Source organism: Lucilia sericata, unplaced genomic scaffold (assembly GCF_015586225.1).
Source record: "Lucilia sericata isolate MDLA Ls3-8-SP2 unplaced genomic scaffold, ASM1558622v1 Contig000270F_arrow, whole genome shotgun sequence".
Classification (NCBI taxonomy): domain Eukaryota; kingdom Metazoa; phylum Arthropoda; class Insecta; order Diptera; family Calliphoridae; genus Lucilia; species Lucilia sericata.
In genome coordinates, this window is record NW_023994295.1 from 62962 (window position 1) to 80597 (window position 17636).

A 17636-nucleotide genomic window follows, 5' to 3' on the forward strand; every position below is an offset into this window, starting at 1 on the left:
AAAAAAACCGGTTGATATTTTTCAAATTCAGAAAAAACCGGTTAACCGGTTTTTCATTATAAATAAAAAATCTTTTTTAATTTGAAAAAATTAACGTTTATGTTTAAATTTGATTAATAAAACATGGCCCGAACTGATTTTTAACAGTTTAAAAGATTATAACTTTAGATCTAGTCGTCTGATTTACATTATTTCTTTAATATAAAAAAATTAGGAAAAAAGTGTTAAACATAAGGAACTTTTTAATCCTAGCTTATTCTAAAATACCTGCTTGGGCAATTTTCATAGGCATTCCAACACTTCCATAATTTTTCAGCCGCAAATTAATTATTGTTATAGGAATATAATCTTAAGATTGGTAAAATTTTATCAAGCAGTTATTCCAATCAATTTTACAAATAAAATTTGTTAATTAATTAATAAAATCAAAAAAGTTTAACCAAAGGTGCTTTAGAAAAATATACTCTAGTTCCTGTACCCCAATATTTTTAAAATTTAGACGGGCTGTATTATTATCTACTTCAAAAATTAATTTAAGTAATCTTTGAATACAAAGCAAATAAAAGTATTCGAAACCGGTTTTTAAAAAAGTAAAAAAACCGGGTTATTCGATATTCGAAAAATCAACATTTAGAAAAAACCGACACTGGTAAAGCAGAAAAAACCGGTTTTAAAACCGGTTGAAAAACCGAGGCGATCACCCTAGTATATATGCTATTTTTAATATTTTTTGTATTAAAACATATTTAATTGTTTTTGTATGTCGGTAACGTAACGATTGGGCATCACTTTTTCTACGTTGCGTAGCTGTCAGTCGCAGTTGGACGTGTTTCAGCCTTTAGAGTAATCAAGTTAAGTCAAACATCTCTACTTTTTTCTCTAAGTGTATTTTTGGAATGTATTATTTTTTGCTTTTTTTATTCAACACAGTGTTGCTTTTAAAATAGTACCAATTTTTACAACTATAACAGATTGTTTAGAAAAGGATACAAAAAGAAAAACAAAACAGATTAGAAAAAAACTGAAAATTTTCTATCAACAATCAACCAAAAAAAGAAAATAATTGAAAAAAATAACTAAATCTTGGATTTTGTGTATAATTTATGCTAAAATAATTTATAAGGCATAAATCTTAATTAAAAACAAAATGAATTCTAGCCGTTCTACGTCTACTTCGTCGTCTGGAAGTTCAACAAGCAGCGGAAGTACAAGCTGCACAGATAGTGGTTCATCTTCAACAGATTCCGAGAGTACTACATCCAGCGATGCCAAACCTTTAAATGCGTCAAGAGGAAACGATAATAACAAAAACAAGCCACAAGTAACAACCAGAAGAAAGAGCTCGGAAAGTAAGACAAACCAACAAAAAACAACGGCAGAGGCAGAAAAAACAACAAAACTTAATACGAGCAATAGCTCGGCGGTAGCCAAGCAACCTAATAAAAATGTAGCTTATTCCAGTGACGATGATACACCACCTGCTAAAAAACCACTTAAAAGACTGTCGACTACATCTACAACTCAGCCCAGTCAAAGGCGAAGATCCTCTGGAGGTTTTGCCTTGACAGCCTCCAAGTTACAAAAGGCACAATCAGAGAACACAACTTCTGGCGTAGAGGTAACAAGTGACACTAAACCGGCCAAGACAAATGATAATGAAAAAGAAAAATCAACGATTTTGCCAATAGCTGTAGATCCAGAAGTTATGGCAAAAACCAGTACGACAACACCCATAAAAAAGGTAAAACAAGAACCACAAACCAAGGTCATAGGCAAGAATACAAATCCAGTTAATGATAACACGGAACAGACAACAGCTAAAGCAAAACAAATTCCAAATAAACGAAATAATGGTCCTTCTCAATCCATAAGAGCAGCTGCTGCTGCATCGTCAAGAAAAAAATGTTCTGATGAATCTGAGTATGATAGTGTTTCCGGCTCAGAAGATGAATCTTCAAGTAGCAGTAGCGAAACTGAAAGTAGTGACAATAGTTCATATAATTCCAAGGTCGGAAAGGGTGGTGGTGAAGGTATAGGCGGCAAACGACGTCCGAAGAATAGACATACCGAAATAGGTGCTAAAAATAAAAATGAATTTTCCGATTCAGATAGAGGAGAGAGTCCGCCCAAGAATACCAGAAATAGAAAACTTACACGTTCTCTAAGTACCAGACGAAACAGTAAACCATTAGTTAAAACTTCAGCTGGAGCCAGTCAACAGGATGTCGGCTCAGATTCCGATTCAGAAGCTATTAATGGCACCGTGGGCGATATGAAACGCTCACTCTGCAAGAGTCCGGCCAAAAAATCCTACATTGGTCTTGGCGCCACAACGCTTAGTAAATGTAGCGTAAAGAAGGAAATCAGTAACAATGGTTTTCCCAGCATGTCTAGAGCACCCACGCCACCACAATTGGAAAAGCGATGCCCAGTTGATGGTTGTGACTCCTCGGGTCACCTAAGCGGAAATTTAGATCGCCACTTTTTACCCGAGGCCTGTCCAATATATCACAACATGTCTGTATCCGAATGTAAAGAAAGAGCTAATGAACGCAAGCTACGGGCAGAGAGTCTCAGCAGTAAACCTTCTACAGCCTCGAACCATTTGGATGGCCATAAATCTGGTCCACAATCATCAACAAAGCACCTACAAACTATTGAACAAAAAGAATTTTATAGTAAAATTAAAGAATCCAGAGCCCGTTTTAAACCCATAGCAGAGGTGGTAAACTGCGATAAAGTTAAACTGGAAAAGGATTGTAACGATGAAGATCGTGAGCCCAGTTTGATAGGTTTAGTACCCGATTATGATTTACAGTTGTTTAGAGATGCCCAGGCTTTAGCTAGTGAAAAAATTGAAGATGAAGTTAAAGATTTGCCGATTGGTAAAGGCATCAAGTAAGTCTGTTATTTTTGTGTATAAAATATAAAACAAATTAACAAATTAAATTTACATTGCAGATATATCACAATGGGTAAATATAAAATGAAAGTATGGTATCAGTCTCCTTATCCCGAAGACGTTTCGAGGCTGCCGCAAATGTACATTTGTGAGTTTTGTTTACGTTATCAAAAATCAGAAACCGGCATTAAGCGTCATGCTCACAAATGTGTTTGGCGACATCCGCCCGGTGATGAAATCTATCGCAAAGGTAAATTACAAGTGTGGCAAGTAGATGGTAAACGTCATAAGCAATATTGCCAGCATTTGTGTTTATTGGCGAAATTTTTCCTGGATCACAAGACTTTGTACTATGATGTCGAACCATTTCTCTTTTATATCATGACCTTGGCAGATGTTGATGGTTGTCATACAGTGGGCTATTTTAGCAAGGTAAATATGCAAATAAAATCTTCATTAAATGTTAGTTAGTTTGTTGATGCACTAAGTAGGTGTGGAAAAATTTGTGGTTTTGTTAAAATTTTAAGTTTCTGTTGAATATTTTACTTTAACAGTTGAACATTTCATCAAATGTCAGCATGACAACAGTAAGAGACTGTTGTGTTTCTATATTACCATTTAAATAATTCACAATGGACCCATTGAACTATACCAAGAGAAAGAGGCAAGAGATGATATCATATCATTTTTTGTAGACACCAGTTAAATTTTGAACAGGATAATGTTATGATATAATGTTACCAATTTATTTGAAAATATTTCAAGAGATATGAATTTAGATAACCTACAGTTCTAGTTAGTTCTAGTTCAGTGCTAGTTCAGTTCTAGTTCTGTTCTATTTCTGTTCTTGTTCTAGTTTAATTCCAGTTATAGTTCTGTTCTAGTACAGCTCTAATTAAAATCTAGTTCAGTTCTACTCCAGTTCAAGTATAGTTTCAGATCTAGCTTAGTTCTGTTCTAGTTCAGTTCTAGTTTGGATCTGTTCTAGTTCAGTTATATCACAATTCTACTTCAGGTCTAGGTCGAGTACAGTTCTAGTTCTATTTTATTCAGTTCTTGTTCACTTCTAGTTCATTTCTAGTTCAGTTCTAGTTCAGTTTTAGTTCAGTTCTAGTTCAGTTCTAGTTCAGTTTTAGTTCAGTTCTAGTTCAGTTCTAGTTCAGTTCTAGTTCAGTTCTAGTTCAGTTCTAGTTCAGTTCTAGTTCAGTTCTAGTTTAGTTCTAGTTCAGTTCTAGATCAGTTCTAGTTCAGTTCTAGTTCAGTTCTAGTTCAGTTCTAGTTCAGTTCTAGTTCAATTCTAATTCAGTTCTAGTTCAGTTCTAGTTCAGTTCTAGTTCGGTTCTAGTTCAGTTCTAGTTCAGTTCTAGTTCAGTTCTAGTTCAGTTCTTGTTCAGTTCTAGTTCAGTTCTAGTTCAGTTCTAGTTCAGTTCTAGATCAGTTCTAGATCAGTTCTAGTTCAGTTCTAGTTCAGTTCTAGTTCAGTTCTAGTTTAGTTCTAGTTCAGTTCTAGTTCAGTTCTAGTTCAGTTCTAGTTCAGTTCTAGTTCAGTTTTAGTTCAGTTCTAGTTCAGTTCTAGTTCAGTTCTAGTTCAGTTCTAGTTCAGTTCTAGTTCAGTTCTAGTTCAGTTCTAGTTTAGTTCTAGTTCAGTTCTAGTTCAGTTCTAGTTCAGTTCTAGTTCAGTTCTAGATCAGTTCTAGTTCAGTTCTAGTTCAGTTCTAGTTCAGTTCTAGTTCAGTTCTAGTTCAGTTCTAGTTCAATTCTAATTCAGTTCTAGTTCAGTTCTAGTTCAGTTCTAGTTCGGTTCTAGTTCAGTTCTAGTTCAGTTCTAGTTCAGTTCTAGTTCAGTTCTTGTTCAGTTCTAGTTCAGTTCTAGTTCAGTTCTAGATCAGTTCTAGTTCAGTTCTAGTTCAGTTCTAGTTCAGTTCTAGTTCAGTTCTAGTTCAGTTCTAGTTCAGTTCTAGTTCAGTTCTAGTTCAGTTTCTAGTTCAGTTCTAGTTCAGTTCTAGTTCAGTTCTAGTTTCAGTTCTAGTTCAGTTCTAGTTCAGTTCTAGTTCAGTTCTAGTTCAGTTCTAGTTCAGTTCTAGTTCAGTTCTAGTTCAGTTCTAGTTCAGTTCTAGTCAGTTCTAGTTCAGTTCTAGTTCAGTTCTAGTTCAGTTCTAGTTCAGTTCTAGTTCAGTTCTAGTTCAGTTCTAGTTCAGTTCTAGTTCAGTTCTAGTTCAGTTCTAGTTCAGTTCTAGTTCAGTTCTAGTTCAGTTCTAGTTCAGTTCTAGTTCAGTTCTAGTTCAGTTCTAGTTCAGTTCTAGTTCAGTTCTAGTTCAGTTCTAGTTCAGTTCTAGTTCAGTTCTAGTTCAGTTCTAGTTCAGTTCTAGTTCAGTTCTAGTTCAGTTCTTCAGTTCTAGTTCAGTTCTAGTTCAGTTCTAGTCAGTTTTCAGTCTAGTTCAGTTCTAGTTCAGTATCTAGTTCTAGTTCTAGTTCAGTCTAGTTAGTTCTAGTTCAGTTCTAGTTCAGTTCTTAGTTCAGTTCTAGTTCAGTTTCTAGTTCAGTTCTAGTTCAGTTCTAGTTCAGTTCTAGTTCAGTTCTAGTTCAGTTCTGTTCAGTTCTAGTCTTAGTTCAGTTCTAGTTCAGTTTCTAGTTCAGTTCTAGTTCAGTTCTAGTTCAGTTCTAGTCGTTCTAGTTCAGTTCTAGTCATTTCTAGTTCAGTCTAGTCAGTTCTAGTTCAGTTCTAGTTCAGTCTAGTTCAGTTCTAGTTCAGTTCTAGTTCAGTTCTGTTCAGTTCTAGTTCAGTTCTAGTTCAGTTCTAGTTCAGTTCTAGTTCAGTTCTAGTTCAGTCTAGTTCAGTTCTAGTTCAGTTCTAGTTCAGTTCTAGTTCAGTCTAGTTCCGTTCTAGTTCATTTCTAGTTCAGTTCTAGTTCAGTTAGTTCAGTTCTAGTTCAGTTCTAGTTCAGTTCTAGTTCAGTTCTAGTTTCAGTTCTAGTTCAGTTCTAGTTCAGTTCTCGTCAGTCTAGTTCAGTTCTAGTTCAGTTCTAGTCAGTTCTAGTTCAGTTCTAGTTCAGTTCTAGTTCAGTTCTAGTTCAGTTCTAGTTCAGTTCTAGTTCAGTTCTAGTTCAGTTATTTCTAGTTCAGTTCTAGTTCAGTTCTAGTCAGTTCTAGTTCAGTTCTAGTTCAGTTCTAGTTCAGTTCTAGTTCAGTTCTAGTTCAGTTCTAGTTCAGTTCAGTTCAGTTCTAGTTCAGTTCTAGTTCAGTTCTAGTTCAGTTCTAGTTCAGTTCTAGTTCAGTTCTAGTTCAGTTCTAGTTCAGTTCTAGTTCAGTTCAGTTCTAGTTCAGTTCTAGTTCAGTTCTAGTTCAGTTCTTTCAGTTCTAGTTCAGTTCTAGTTCAGTTCTAGTTCAGTTCTAGTTCAGTTCTAGTTCAGTTCTAGTTCAGTTCTAGTTCAGTTCTAGTTCGTTCAGTTCTAGTTCAGTTCTAGTTCAGTTCTAGTTCAGTTCTAGTTCAGTTCTAGTTCAGTTCTAGTTCAGTTCTAGTTCAGTTCTAGTTCAGTTCTAGTTCAGTTCTAGTTCAGTTCTAGTTCAGTTCTAGTTCAGTTCTAGTTCAGTTCTAGTTCAGTTCTAGTTCAGTTCTAGTTCAGTTCTAGTTCAGTTCTAGTTCAGTTCAAGTTCAGTTCTAGTTCAGATCTAGTTTAGTTCCAGTTTAGTTCTAGTTCAGTTCTAGTTCAGTTCTAGTTCAGTTCTAGTTCAGTTCTAGTTCAGTTCTAGTTCAGTTCTAGTTCAGTTCTAGTTCAGTTCTAGTTCAGTTCTAGTTCAGTTCTAGTTCAGTTCTAGTTCAGTTCTAGTTCAGTTCTAGTTCAGTTCTAGTTCAGTTCTAGTTCAGTTCTAGTTCAGTTCTAGTTCAGTTCTACTTCTACTTCAGTTCTAGTTCAGTTCTAGTTCAGTTCTAGTTCAGTTCTAGTTCAGTTCTAGTTCAGTTCAAGTTCAGTTCTAGTTCAGATCTAGTTTAGTTCCAGTTTAGTTCTAGTTCAGTTCTAGTTCAGTTCTAGTTCAGTTCTAGTTCAGTTCTAGTTCAGTTCTAGTTCAGTTCTAGTTCAGTTCTAGTTCAGTTCTAGTTCAGTTCTAGTTCAGTTCTAGTTCAGTTCTAGTTCAGTTCTAGTTCAGTTCTAGTTCAGTTCTAGTTCAGTTCTAGTTCAGTTCTAGTTCAGTTCTAGTTCAGTTCTAGTTCAGTTCTAGTTCTAGTTCAGTTCTAGTTCAGTTCTAGTTCAGTTCTAGTTCAGTTCTAGTTCAGTTCTAGTTCAGTTCTAGTTCAGTTCTAGTTCAGTTCTAGTTCAGTTCTAGTTCAGTTCTAGTTCAGTTCTAGTTCAGTTCTAGTTCAGTTCTAGTTCAGTTCAGTTCAGTTCTAGTTCAGTTCAGTTCTAGTTCAGTTCTAGTTCAGTTCAGTTCAGTTCTAGTTCAGTTCTAGTTCAGTTCTAGTTCAGTTCTAGTTCAGTTCTAGTTCAGTTCTAGTTCAGTTCTAGTTCAGTTCTAGTTCAGTTCAGTTCTAGTTCAGTTCTAGTTCAGTTCTAGTTCAGTTCTAGTTCAGTTCTAGTTCAGTTCTAGTTCAGTTCTAGTTCAGTTCTAGTTCAGTTCTAGTTCAGTTCTAGTTCAGTTCTAGTTCAGTTCTAGTTCAGTTCTAGTTCAGTTCTAGTTCAGTTCTAGTTCAGTTCTAGTTCAGTTCTAGTTCAGTTCTAGTTCTGTTTAGATGAAAACTTGATTTTTTTTTTTAAATAATTTTTTTTGGTAAAAAAGTGAATTGTTTGTGAAATAGTATTTTTTATGAAAACATTGATCCTTTGCTAAAAAAGTGTGCTTTGGATAAAAAAAAGTGATTTTTCGATTTTTTCAGCGAAGTGAATTGGTGAAATATTGAGTTTTTGTTTAAAAGGGTCTTTTCTGCAAAAAATAAATTTTCCAATAAAATAAGATTTTTCTATAAGGTACTGAATTTTGGTTGAAACGTGAGATTATCAAAAGTTCTAGAAAAATCAGTGATTTTCCCAGAATTTTCTTTTGAACCCCGAAATATCAGGGCCTTCAGAAGGAGGGGTTTCAACATACATACTTAAATAAAGATGTTCGCATTTTAAGAAAAAAACATTTTTCATTGAAAAGGCAAGTATTTTGGATGGAAAAGTGAACTTTTGATGAAAAATAAAATTTTGAATGAATTATTGGCCAAGAATCGGGCAGTAGTGTCCTGCAATACAATAAGCTTAAAATGTCGTTAACCTGCAGCAAACAAATAAATAAATTTCTTAATAATTTCAAGACTTGTTTCTATCTATTGTATTTTAATTTAACACCAACTCCCGGTTAGAATAATTTCTAATGTATTCTAAATGTTTTTTATTAAAGGTTACAAATTTGCTTTCATTCAAAACATCTAATGTTCCCACGTACTCATTTATTAAAATAATACGAATATTTTTTTTTTAATTTTTTTTTATATTTTTGATTTTATGTTCTTGACCATACCCAAAATATTCGATTAACATACAAAGTAAGAGTTAAGTAGTATAGTCTGAAGTGTAGACTGAGTACTTTTGTTTTGTCTGCGTGTTTTATTAATATTTTTCTTGCTGCTGCTCCTGTTGTTGATTTTTTGTTGTTGTTGTTGCTGCTGTTGTTGTTTGTTAAACTGTCTGCTTTCTATATACATACATATTAAAGTATGTATAAATGTATGAAGAATACAAAAAGTATACATATATATCTACATATATATTCATGTACATATGTATTTGTAGTATATAGCTTACACTTCCCAAAAATACAACAAAAATCTTTTGTTTCAAGTACTTTAACCTAACTGCCAACAGCTGCATACTATACAATATATATAAACTTGCTGTAGGACTTGCGGATACAGCAAACTGGATATATGTATATTTTTTTCCTTCGTTTTGCCAAAAATATATAAAAAAATAAAAATTATATGAAAAAAAAAAAAACAGAAAAGTATGCAGACGAAAAAATAAGGTAGGGCAGGGCAATGTAGTGTAATGTAATGCGGCCCTCAAAGGGACGATGCCGTCAAAAACAATGAAAGAATAAACGATATAGAACAGACTGGGTTTGTGTTACAAATTGCGCATGTCGTGCCGTTGACTCTTACAATTCTACACTCTCTCTTCCCCCCTAACAAAATGCAATATAAGCTGTTTTAAACTGTCTAGGATTCTTTTTATACCCTTCACCTTTGCGAGTAGGGTATATATTAGTTTGTCATTTCGTTTGTAATTTTGTTGTTGTAACAGCTTAAACTATAAAATGTTTCATTCGGGGGTTCTGTATTTAGATCCAATCCAAGAAATCGGTGTAACTTCTACAGGGTTAGTCCATAAATCCATTGGGCTAAGTAAAGTAGGGGGAGGGGTCTGGACCGTTCGATATGTGGTGGGTATCATGGGGACCCTGTCCACATGCAGGGCATATATTGGGAAGGGCACGGTCTATGCGGGACCAGTAGTTGAGCTTGATGCTCCATCCCGATCAAGTTCTTTTCTATTTCTGCTATAGGGGGTGGGCGGCCTACAAGAACGACATTCATGCGGTAACCTGAATACCTGCGGTATTGATGGCGTCTCTATGAATGTCGTTCAAAGCGGCTGTATACGAACTACAATTCAAGGGATCCTGCACATGCAGGATCGTATGCTCCCTTCGTATACACGAAGGTAATTCCCGACATGCCTCGGGGGAGTATCCAGCCGTGTGATGTTAAAGTTCGGTGACATCCCAGGAGGAACTGTTTAGTCAGCATGATATAATGTTCTTTGACTGGGAGGACCTTCGTTTCCTCGTGTAGGTTGTGCTCCGAGGTTATTTGCATGCAGCCCATTACAGTAGCATATGGGTATTTGGGTTCCATCGACAACGACGCCTAAATTCATGTTCACCACCTTCGTCACCACATGGTGAAGCGTGTTGCTAAAGACTTCGCTGGTGATAGTTTCAGGTTACGTCCAGTGAACAAACTATATATTTCTCCGTGATAACTATTCACTCGATTGCACAGCTCATCAACGTTTTGGCCCGTCGTCATAATGGTGGAGGTGTGGGGAGTTTAGAGAGGTAGAAGTTAAACAGTAGGGGAGACCACAATGGACACTGCCCTGTGGCTCTCCTTGTTTAACTCTACGGGTTTTTGAACGCTTGTATCCAAACTTAAGGATCGACAGAAGTTGATGCGCATGGTGGACTTCAAGATGTCCTGAGTATTAGTGTGGTATGACAGACTGCATCGAAGGTCTTCGATAAGTCCAGCGCCATTACGAGTGTTCTTTCACAAGGCCTCTGCTGGTTTAAGCCCTATGAGATCTGAGTGGTTATGGCGGTTAATGCTGAGATGGTGCTGTGCATCTCACGGAATCCATGCTGGCGGCCAGCTGCTGATGGCTGGACAGCTAGTGGAGGAAGAGCACCTCAAGACCCTTTGTCGCGTTTTTCCCTACTTTTAGTATCGGGATGATCAGGCTGTCGCCAAGGTGTTTCAGCATTAGCATGGAAATGCCGTCGGGGCTAATAACCTTAGATGTTTTGGTAGCGTTGATGGCCTCTTCAACTTCGGAAGGAATGTAGGGTTGTGGAATATCCGCCACTGGAAGGTTGTGCAGTTAGAGAACAACATTTCGTTTCGCCTTATCGATCTCTGGGTGCTCAATAAAAATGCACGCGAGCACTGTTCAGGGTCGGAAATAGTGGTGTATGCAAACTTAATCGCTACCCTGTTATCCTTCTTTGTCGGATTGGAGAGAAAACGAACTGTAGACCACAATATACTAACACCTGAGCTTAAGTTGCAGTTCTTCAAATGATCGAACCATTTATTCCTCATTTTCCAACCTACTGGTGTCATCATTCATCATTGACAATACGTGGGTCGTTGGGGTGGGTACTTCGGATGTCATCGCGCTCGTCTGCTAGTCTCGCTGCCTCTGCTGGGACACAGTTGATTTTGTCATGTCTGTTTGTTTTGAAATCAGTTTTCAGATGATCCTATATATTTGCAAGATCCGAATCTTCTATAATTATGTTATACTTGCTTTCGAGAAGATCGTTTGTTAGAAAAGAATCTGAAAATCTGAATATGTCATAAAGAAAAAACAACAACATACTTGTACTTAGTTTGAAACAATACAGTTTCATATGTTGTTGTTGCTCTGTTGTCATTGAAATGGTACTTTTGTGTTTTTTTTTAATGGTGAAGGGTATATAAGATTCGTCACAGCCGAATGTAGAACTCTTACTTGTTTTTATACCCTACACCACTATAGAGGGGAGGGTATTATACGTTTGTGCTGATGTTTGTAACACACAAAAATATTGGTCCTATACCCACCTTTAAGTATACCGATCGACTCAGAATCACATTTTGAGTCGATTAAGACATGTCCGTCCGTCCGTCCGTCCGTCTGTCCGGCTGGCTGGCTGGCTGTCCATGTAAACCTTGTGCGCAAGGTACAGGCCGCAATTTTCAAGATAATTTGATGAAATTTGGACCAAGCATGTTTTTTGGCACAAGGACGAAGCCTATTGAAATTGGTCCATTATTTCACCTAGCCCCCATACAACCGTACCTCCCGATTTGGGCTTTTTATGCCATAATTACGTCAAATATACTAATATCTCTCTAAAAATTGGCACAAATAAGTTTTATATAAGTATAAATGACACTGCAGATTTTCGTAATGATCGCCCCTTATTTGACCCTAGCCCCCATACAAACCACCCTTCAAAAAATGTCTTAAACGTCTAAAATTGACTTGTAACCATTTGTATCGCAATGAAACTCAACATAATTAACTATTATTTAAAAATATATCCTTTTCCAAAATTTAATGAGGATCGGCTCATGTTTGACCTATACTCCTATATAAAGCCTCATTTATAAAATTTGGTTTTTATCAATAAATTGCTTAAATACTTTGGAATTAAGGTAAAATTCAACATAAAAGTTTCTTTGTGAAAAATAAAAATTTTTAAAATATACTCATGGTGTAGGGTGTTATATGGTCGGCCATGCCCGACTATACTTTCCTACTTGTGTTTTAATAGTGTTACCTTAAATAAGTAACACGAAATTTTTAACTTATCCTTTGTGTATGTTGTTACAAATAGGCTTGAATACGGCAATTACATACAAATTATATGATCCTTATAGTTTTTTTTTTGTATGTTCATAAATGTTTGTATGTTTATATGTATTTAAAGTACATATTACAATATTTATCAATTGTTTCATTTTAGTTCTTTTTTTAAATTTATTTCACTAATAAGTAAAAAAAAAAATTTTGGCAGACACATAAAAGTTGGAAAGCAATGGCAGTAGATTTTATGTCTGGTGCAAAATTGTTGTAATAGTAGTTTGACGTTAGATGATTGTGCGTAGTCGTCGTTTGCTCTTTATAACTGCAACGTAATGAGGTCATGAACCTGGTTATGATGATATTTTGGGGTATGCAAACAATAATGACTATTATAAGTATGTATTTTCTTCTTTTTTTGTAAAGATCTATACATTTTATTGGTTAATTTTTTTTGGGCTTACACGTGATATTATTTAATTAAAATGTGCCTCTTTTTTAAAGAAAAAATCTGAGCTAAATTTTTAATTTTTTTTTTGTTAGGTTAGGTAACTCTCTACTCTAAATTACAAGTTTGTGCTTTTTTATCTGCTTCATATAATTTATCATGTACATTTTTGAAAATTTAATAAATATTAAAATGTTGAGTTAAAATTTGGACTCACTATACTTTGGACTGTAGTTGTCACTAGTGTAAAGAGATGCCACGCCCACATACAAAATAAGTATTAAAAGTTGCATGTCTCCGAAACTGCAACAGCTTGAGTCCTCCATTTTTTTTAGAAACAACTTTGACATGTTTGTATATATGGGCGGTCTAGCTATAGTGGGCATGACACCTCCCATATAAAGAAAATTTTAAATTTTATACCTGAGAATATGTAACAGCTAGTATTCGTTTATCTGGGATACTATTAAAGTTAGAAACTTTAAATTTTAAATTAAGAACTTTAACATTAATTTGAACATTTGGGGGAAAAATGTTCGGACTTTCATTGGAACCGCAAAATACAAAAAATCGTATATCAGGAAAACTATTAGATCTAGGATCTTTAAATATTCAATAGGTTACTTTATAATCCAAATTAACGTTTGGAACAAATTGGCGAACTTGTAATGGTTATCGTGGCATCTTCCATATGAAGTAAATCTGGGATATTTTCAACATATCCACTCGGAGACCATAAGGCCATTGTGATTTTTCTTCAAAGAGTGAAGATTCAAAGACAGAGAAACAAAAACACTATAAGAAAACAAGAAAGAAAGAATAGCTAAAAAGGATAGATGAATGGAAACAGGTCTATTCCAAGGGATTATAACCCAGAAGATTTACCAAATCAGTAACCTAAAGAATAATGAGATGAGAGAGAAAATCCATGTCCCATATAAAGCACAGTCAAAGAAGTGACTAATTCCCTTAAAAAATCCTAGTATACTGCGAGGGTTAAACCCCGAAATTTCCCCCTTTCCTAATGGAACCTATTCCCTAGCCATTTCTGCCTGAGATTTCATATCCTAGGACAGTGGCAAATTATATGCTCGATCGTCTCTTTCATCCGGTATACTGCCCCACTTTCTAACAAAGGCCCTAATTGGGCAATGCCCCATTAGCATCCCTTTTAGAATCCTTACACTGCGTTTATCCAGTCCTATAAGTCTACTATTCCAGGACTGGTTTATGATGTCACGGATTATTTCTAATATCAAGCTATAATAGTGATAAATGGGTGCTTATTACCATGCACATTGCAGTCCCTCGGCATCCAACAAAGTCTAATGGCAAACAAAGTCATAATGTCCCTAAGGCCATTTCTTCAATGTACAACCAGGGGCGCGAATGTACCATGTGACAAGTCAATGCTCTGAGAGCAGATTGACTACAACATATGTAAATTGTCATTACTGATTCCGGATCGATATGATTCCGTATCAGGATCTCTGCTTGAAATACGCTACAATCGTCCAAGAGTCTGAAGAAACTTTTTATGTTAATATCAGTGATATAGACACCTAAAAATTACTTTTTCGAAATTCGTACGTTTAGGGGGTGAACATGTGTATCAGTTCCATCGCTTTCCAGATCGCTAGGAACTCTGCTTGGAATCTGAAGGACCGTTTTATGTTAATATCAGCGATATAGAGATTGGCCTCCGTGCAGTTATCCATCTTAGACTTTGCACACCCACCAAACAGTCTATCGGATAAAAGCCAATCATTCCTAGTTGGAAATTCTATGAGGGTCTCCCCGAAGTCTAGAGTCGTAATATCATAATCTGTAATTCCGCGAGGGAAATTACCCTAATCAAGTAGACCTACATACTTCGTACAGAAGAAAACGGAAAATTCAGTTTTTAAACAAACTCATTGATGAATTTTTTTTAAAGAAAATTTTTTAATTTCAAAGTGGACCTCAAAATTTTATACCTGAGTTAATGATAAGGTTGCTGAGTGATAGGGTTGCTGAGACTCAAATACTCTTAAATCAGATTTTCGATAGATCAAACTCGACTGCTGATATGTTTCTATAGTAAACATATCAGCGATTGTGTTGGGATAGGAAGGAGTGCTATACATAATCTGTCGATTCGTCGAGCTACTCCAAAATCATAATAATTATGAATTACTAGACAAATCTTTTTGTAAAGGTTGCTTTTTTCTAATTAAGAAAATATCATGAAATTTCTATAGTAGACTTAATATTGAAAAAAATGTCTACCCTCTGTATTTAAACATTAGGGAGTTTACCAAACATATCGTATAGCACATTATCTAACGTACCGTTTTTAAACCCCAAAAATAGGAAACATAGCCTTTGTTGTAGCAGGGAGTAGTAATGCAGTAGTAGCAATGTATGGGGGGGGGGGGGGGGGGGTGGTAGTACCGTATTTTTTTTACTACATGCACATAAAACTGCATATATTGTCTATATATGTTTATATGTATGTATTATACATAAGTATATTATTTATATTGTATATATTTTTACTATTGTTTTTTGTATGAAATTTTCTTTTACATATGAACACAACTGATATTCATACATTCATACAATATATGTATGTATGTATGTATGTATGAACATGATGAACATTTGTCTAGCAATAACAATAAATGTAGAGTATGAACTATTTTATATAATGTATCACTACTACGTTTATTATATAGTTCTGCGTCTACTACTATTACTATTATATTATTTGTTACTATTGTTGTTCTTTAGAATGCAGTTACCGCTCATTGTAAATTTTCCCCTCTTTAAACGTTTTACAAACTTTTCTCTATTATTGCCTTATAACTCCCCTTTCTCCTGCTCCCGCTCCCGCTTATCGTTCTCGTCCCTTTCCTCAAACTCCCTTTGCTAATTTGTTGTTGTTGTTGTTGTTGTAATGGATAAAACTATACAAAGATGCTGGCTGTTGTCCTTTAAAGTTTGTGTCTGAGTGTGTCTGTCTGTCTGTCTGTCCCTTTATGTGTCTGCATCCTTGTTTACTATGTACAACTTATGTATATTATTCTGCGCACAATTACAAAAGTTTCTCTGCGTCTATACTATGTTAGGTACACCCAGACATTATTGCCAACGAGATAGATATTAATCTATGGTCATTGAACTCCCAAAAAATACATCATACATAGTTGAAGAGTGTGATTGCATCCCATCGCATCAAAGGCGTTTTTTTGTACTTTTTTTTTTGTTTCTAAATTTAGCAATTGAACAAATTTGTCTAAATTATTTTTTTTTCAAAATTTTTTATACTAAATCACATTTATCTAGACTTTTTTGTTAAAAAGCTATTTATAAATTTACTAGATTTGTGAAAAAAATCTGTCCATCACTTGTCTTTTTCAGTATTAATTCCTAAAAATTCCCTGGATATTTCCTTTAAGCAAAACGCGATTCTAATATAAATTTCGTTTGTAATTTCTACAATTTTCGACCCTATAAAATATATATAGTTTATGAGTCCTTATATATAGCGGAATCGATTTAGCCATGTCCGTCTGTTCGAATAAGTCAAAGTGCTTTACGTGAACACCTGACTTGTTGGCCTTATTTCAAGGTGGTACTTGCACAACCACATGGAGAGCTTGTTGGACGACTCACCGCCCTTTGTACTTCTTGCACACCGGAGGCAACTTTTGTACATGTTACTGCCGGTCCATATACAAGTATTCGTGCTATCTAATCTCTGAAAATGGCTGACACGTTGCTTAACTTCTGAAATGCAAAAGCATCACCACCTGCCTAGTTGTAAACGGTTTCTTCGGCAATATAATCTAGAAACCTTATCGTCAGGCCGAAATACGAATCTATCAAATAAGCCGAAAACTTGTTCTTGCCCACAGACACCACACTGTGTTAAGTCTGGTATGAACAGTGTAAACCCCGAACATACCCGGACAAGGAAGTAAAATTCAATATTATCACTTGTAATCCATTACCATTCATCCCAGCACAATTCTCATTTATCCGACAAACTCACTCTAGGTATACGCATTTGTGAGGCTCCTACATACTCCTACATCCATCCCATATCAATGCAATTGACACCAACGCTTAGTTCCATAGTCACTCCTTTGCGGGGTGTATGTAGTCTCGGCAACAGCATCGAACTTATCCCAAATCGTAGACATCACTGTGCATCAATATTTTAACTAACATTCTCTTCCCGCGAGTTTGGGTTTAAACCACAGTTACCACGTGCACTCCAAAGGGACCTTTGCAATGCAAAACAAAGTTGGAAACTCTGCTAGTTTCCGTGGTACCAAATTATAATGATTCCTGCTTCGCAGGCCAAATCATTCAAAGACCAGAGGTATTGGTAGGCATCTCTTTTCACGCGGATTGCAATAACACCAAGATGGGGAAGATCATCAGGTGGGATAATCTTCAGTCTTCAGAAGGTCTCATATTCTAGGAGATCCGAATCTTCAATAATTATATCAGACATGCCTTCGAGGCGATCGCTTCTTAACAAAAAGGCAAGATGTCCGTCTTTTTGTTAAAATCTGTTATCAGAAGATCTCATCTACCTTAGAGATCCGAATCTTCATCATTATATCAGACATGCCCTCTAGGCGAATGCTACTTGAAATCAGCAAAATCAGACCATTAATAAAGGAAATATCAACAAAAATCCGAGACAACCTCTGAAAATTTCATTAAAAATTTGTGCATGCTTTGACAAAAAGAAAAACAACATACAACTTCATATTGTAAATTTTGTTATTGTACTTTGTTTGCTTATTTTTAAAAAGAAAACAGAGTAAGAAAGGGACTTTTTGGTCCTTTTTCGTTTTTCAAAAGGTACTTTTCGGAAAATGAAAATTTTAGAGTTCTGATTAAATGAAAAGCTGTAGATAAAGATTTGGAGCTTCTTTTTCGTTCTTCAACTTGTACTTTTAGAATCTTTTTTAATATTAAACCTAGAAATAGAGAATTAAACAGACAGTGCCCTGATTGAATGAAAATCTTCTACTTTATCATTTTCCAACTCATATTTCTTAAATTTTTTTCGTAACAAAGTTTTTTAAGCGCCATGGTGCAGGGTATATAAGATTCGTACAGAACTCTTACTTGTTTTACTAATTTCTTTAATCGTTTTGTTTGTTTACATATGCAA

General features: G+C 35.4%; 1 protein-coding gene across 1 annotated transcript in view; it reads left to right on the forward strand.

Moving 5' to 3' along the window:
* The first annotated feature begins 984 nt into the window (after positions 1-984).
* The window catches only part of LOC119603015 (histone acetyltransferase KAT7), a 35217-nt gene continuing 18565 nt past the window's right edge, over positions 985-17636 (forward strand). The window contains exons 1-2 of the mRNA XM_037954869.1: positions 985-2898; positions 2962-3334. Of these exons, the coding sequence (XP_037810797.1) occupies positions 1148-2898; positions 2962-3334 (2124 nt within the window). The 5' untranslated portion in view covers positions 985-1147. The remainder of the gene's footprint in view (positions 2899-2961; positions 3335-17636) is intronic.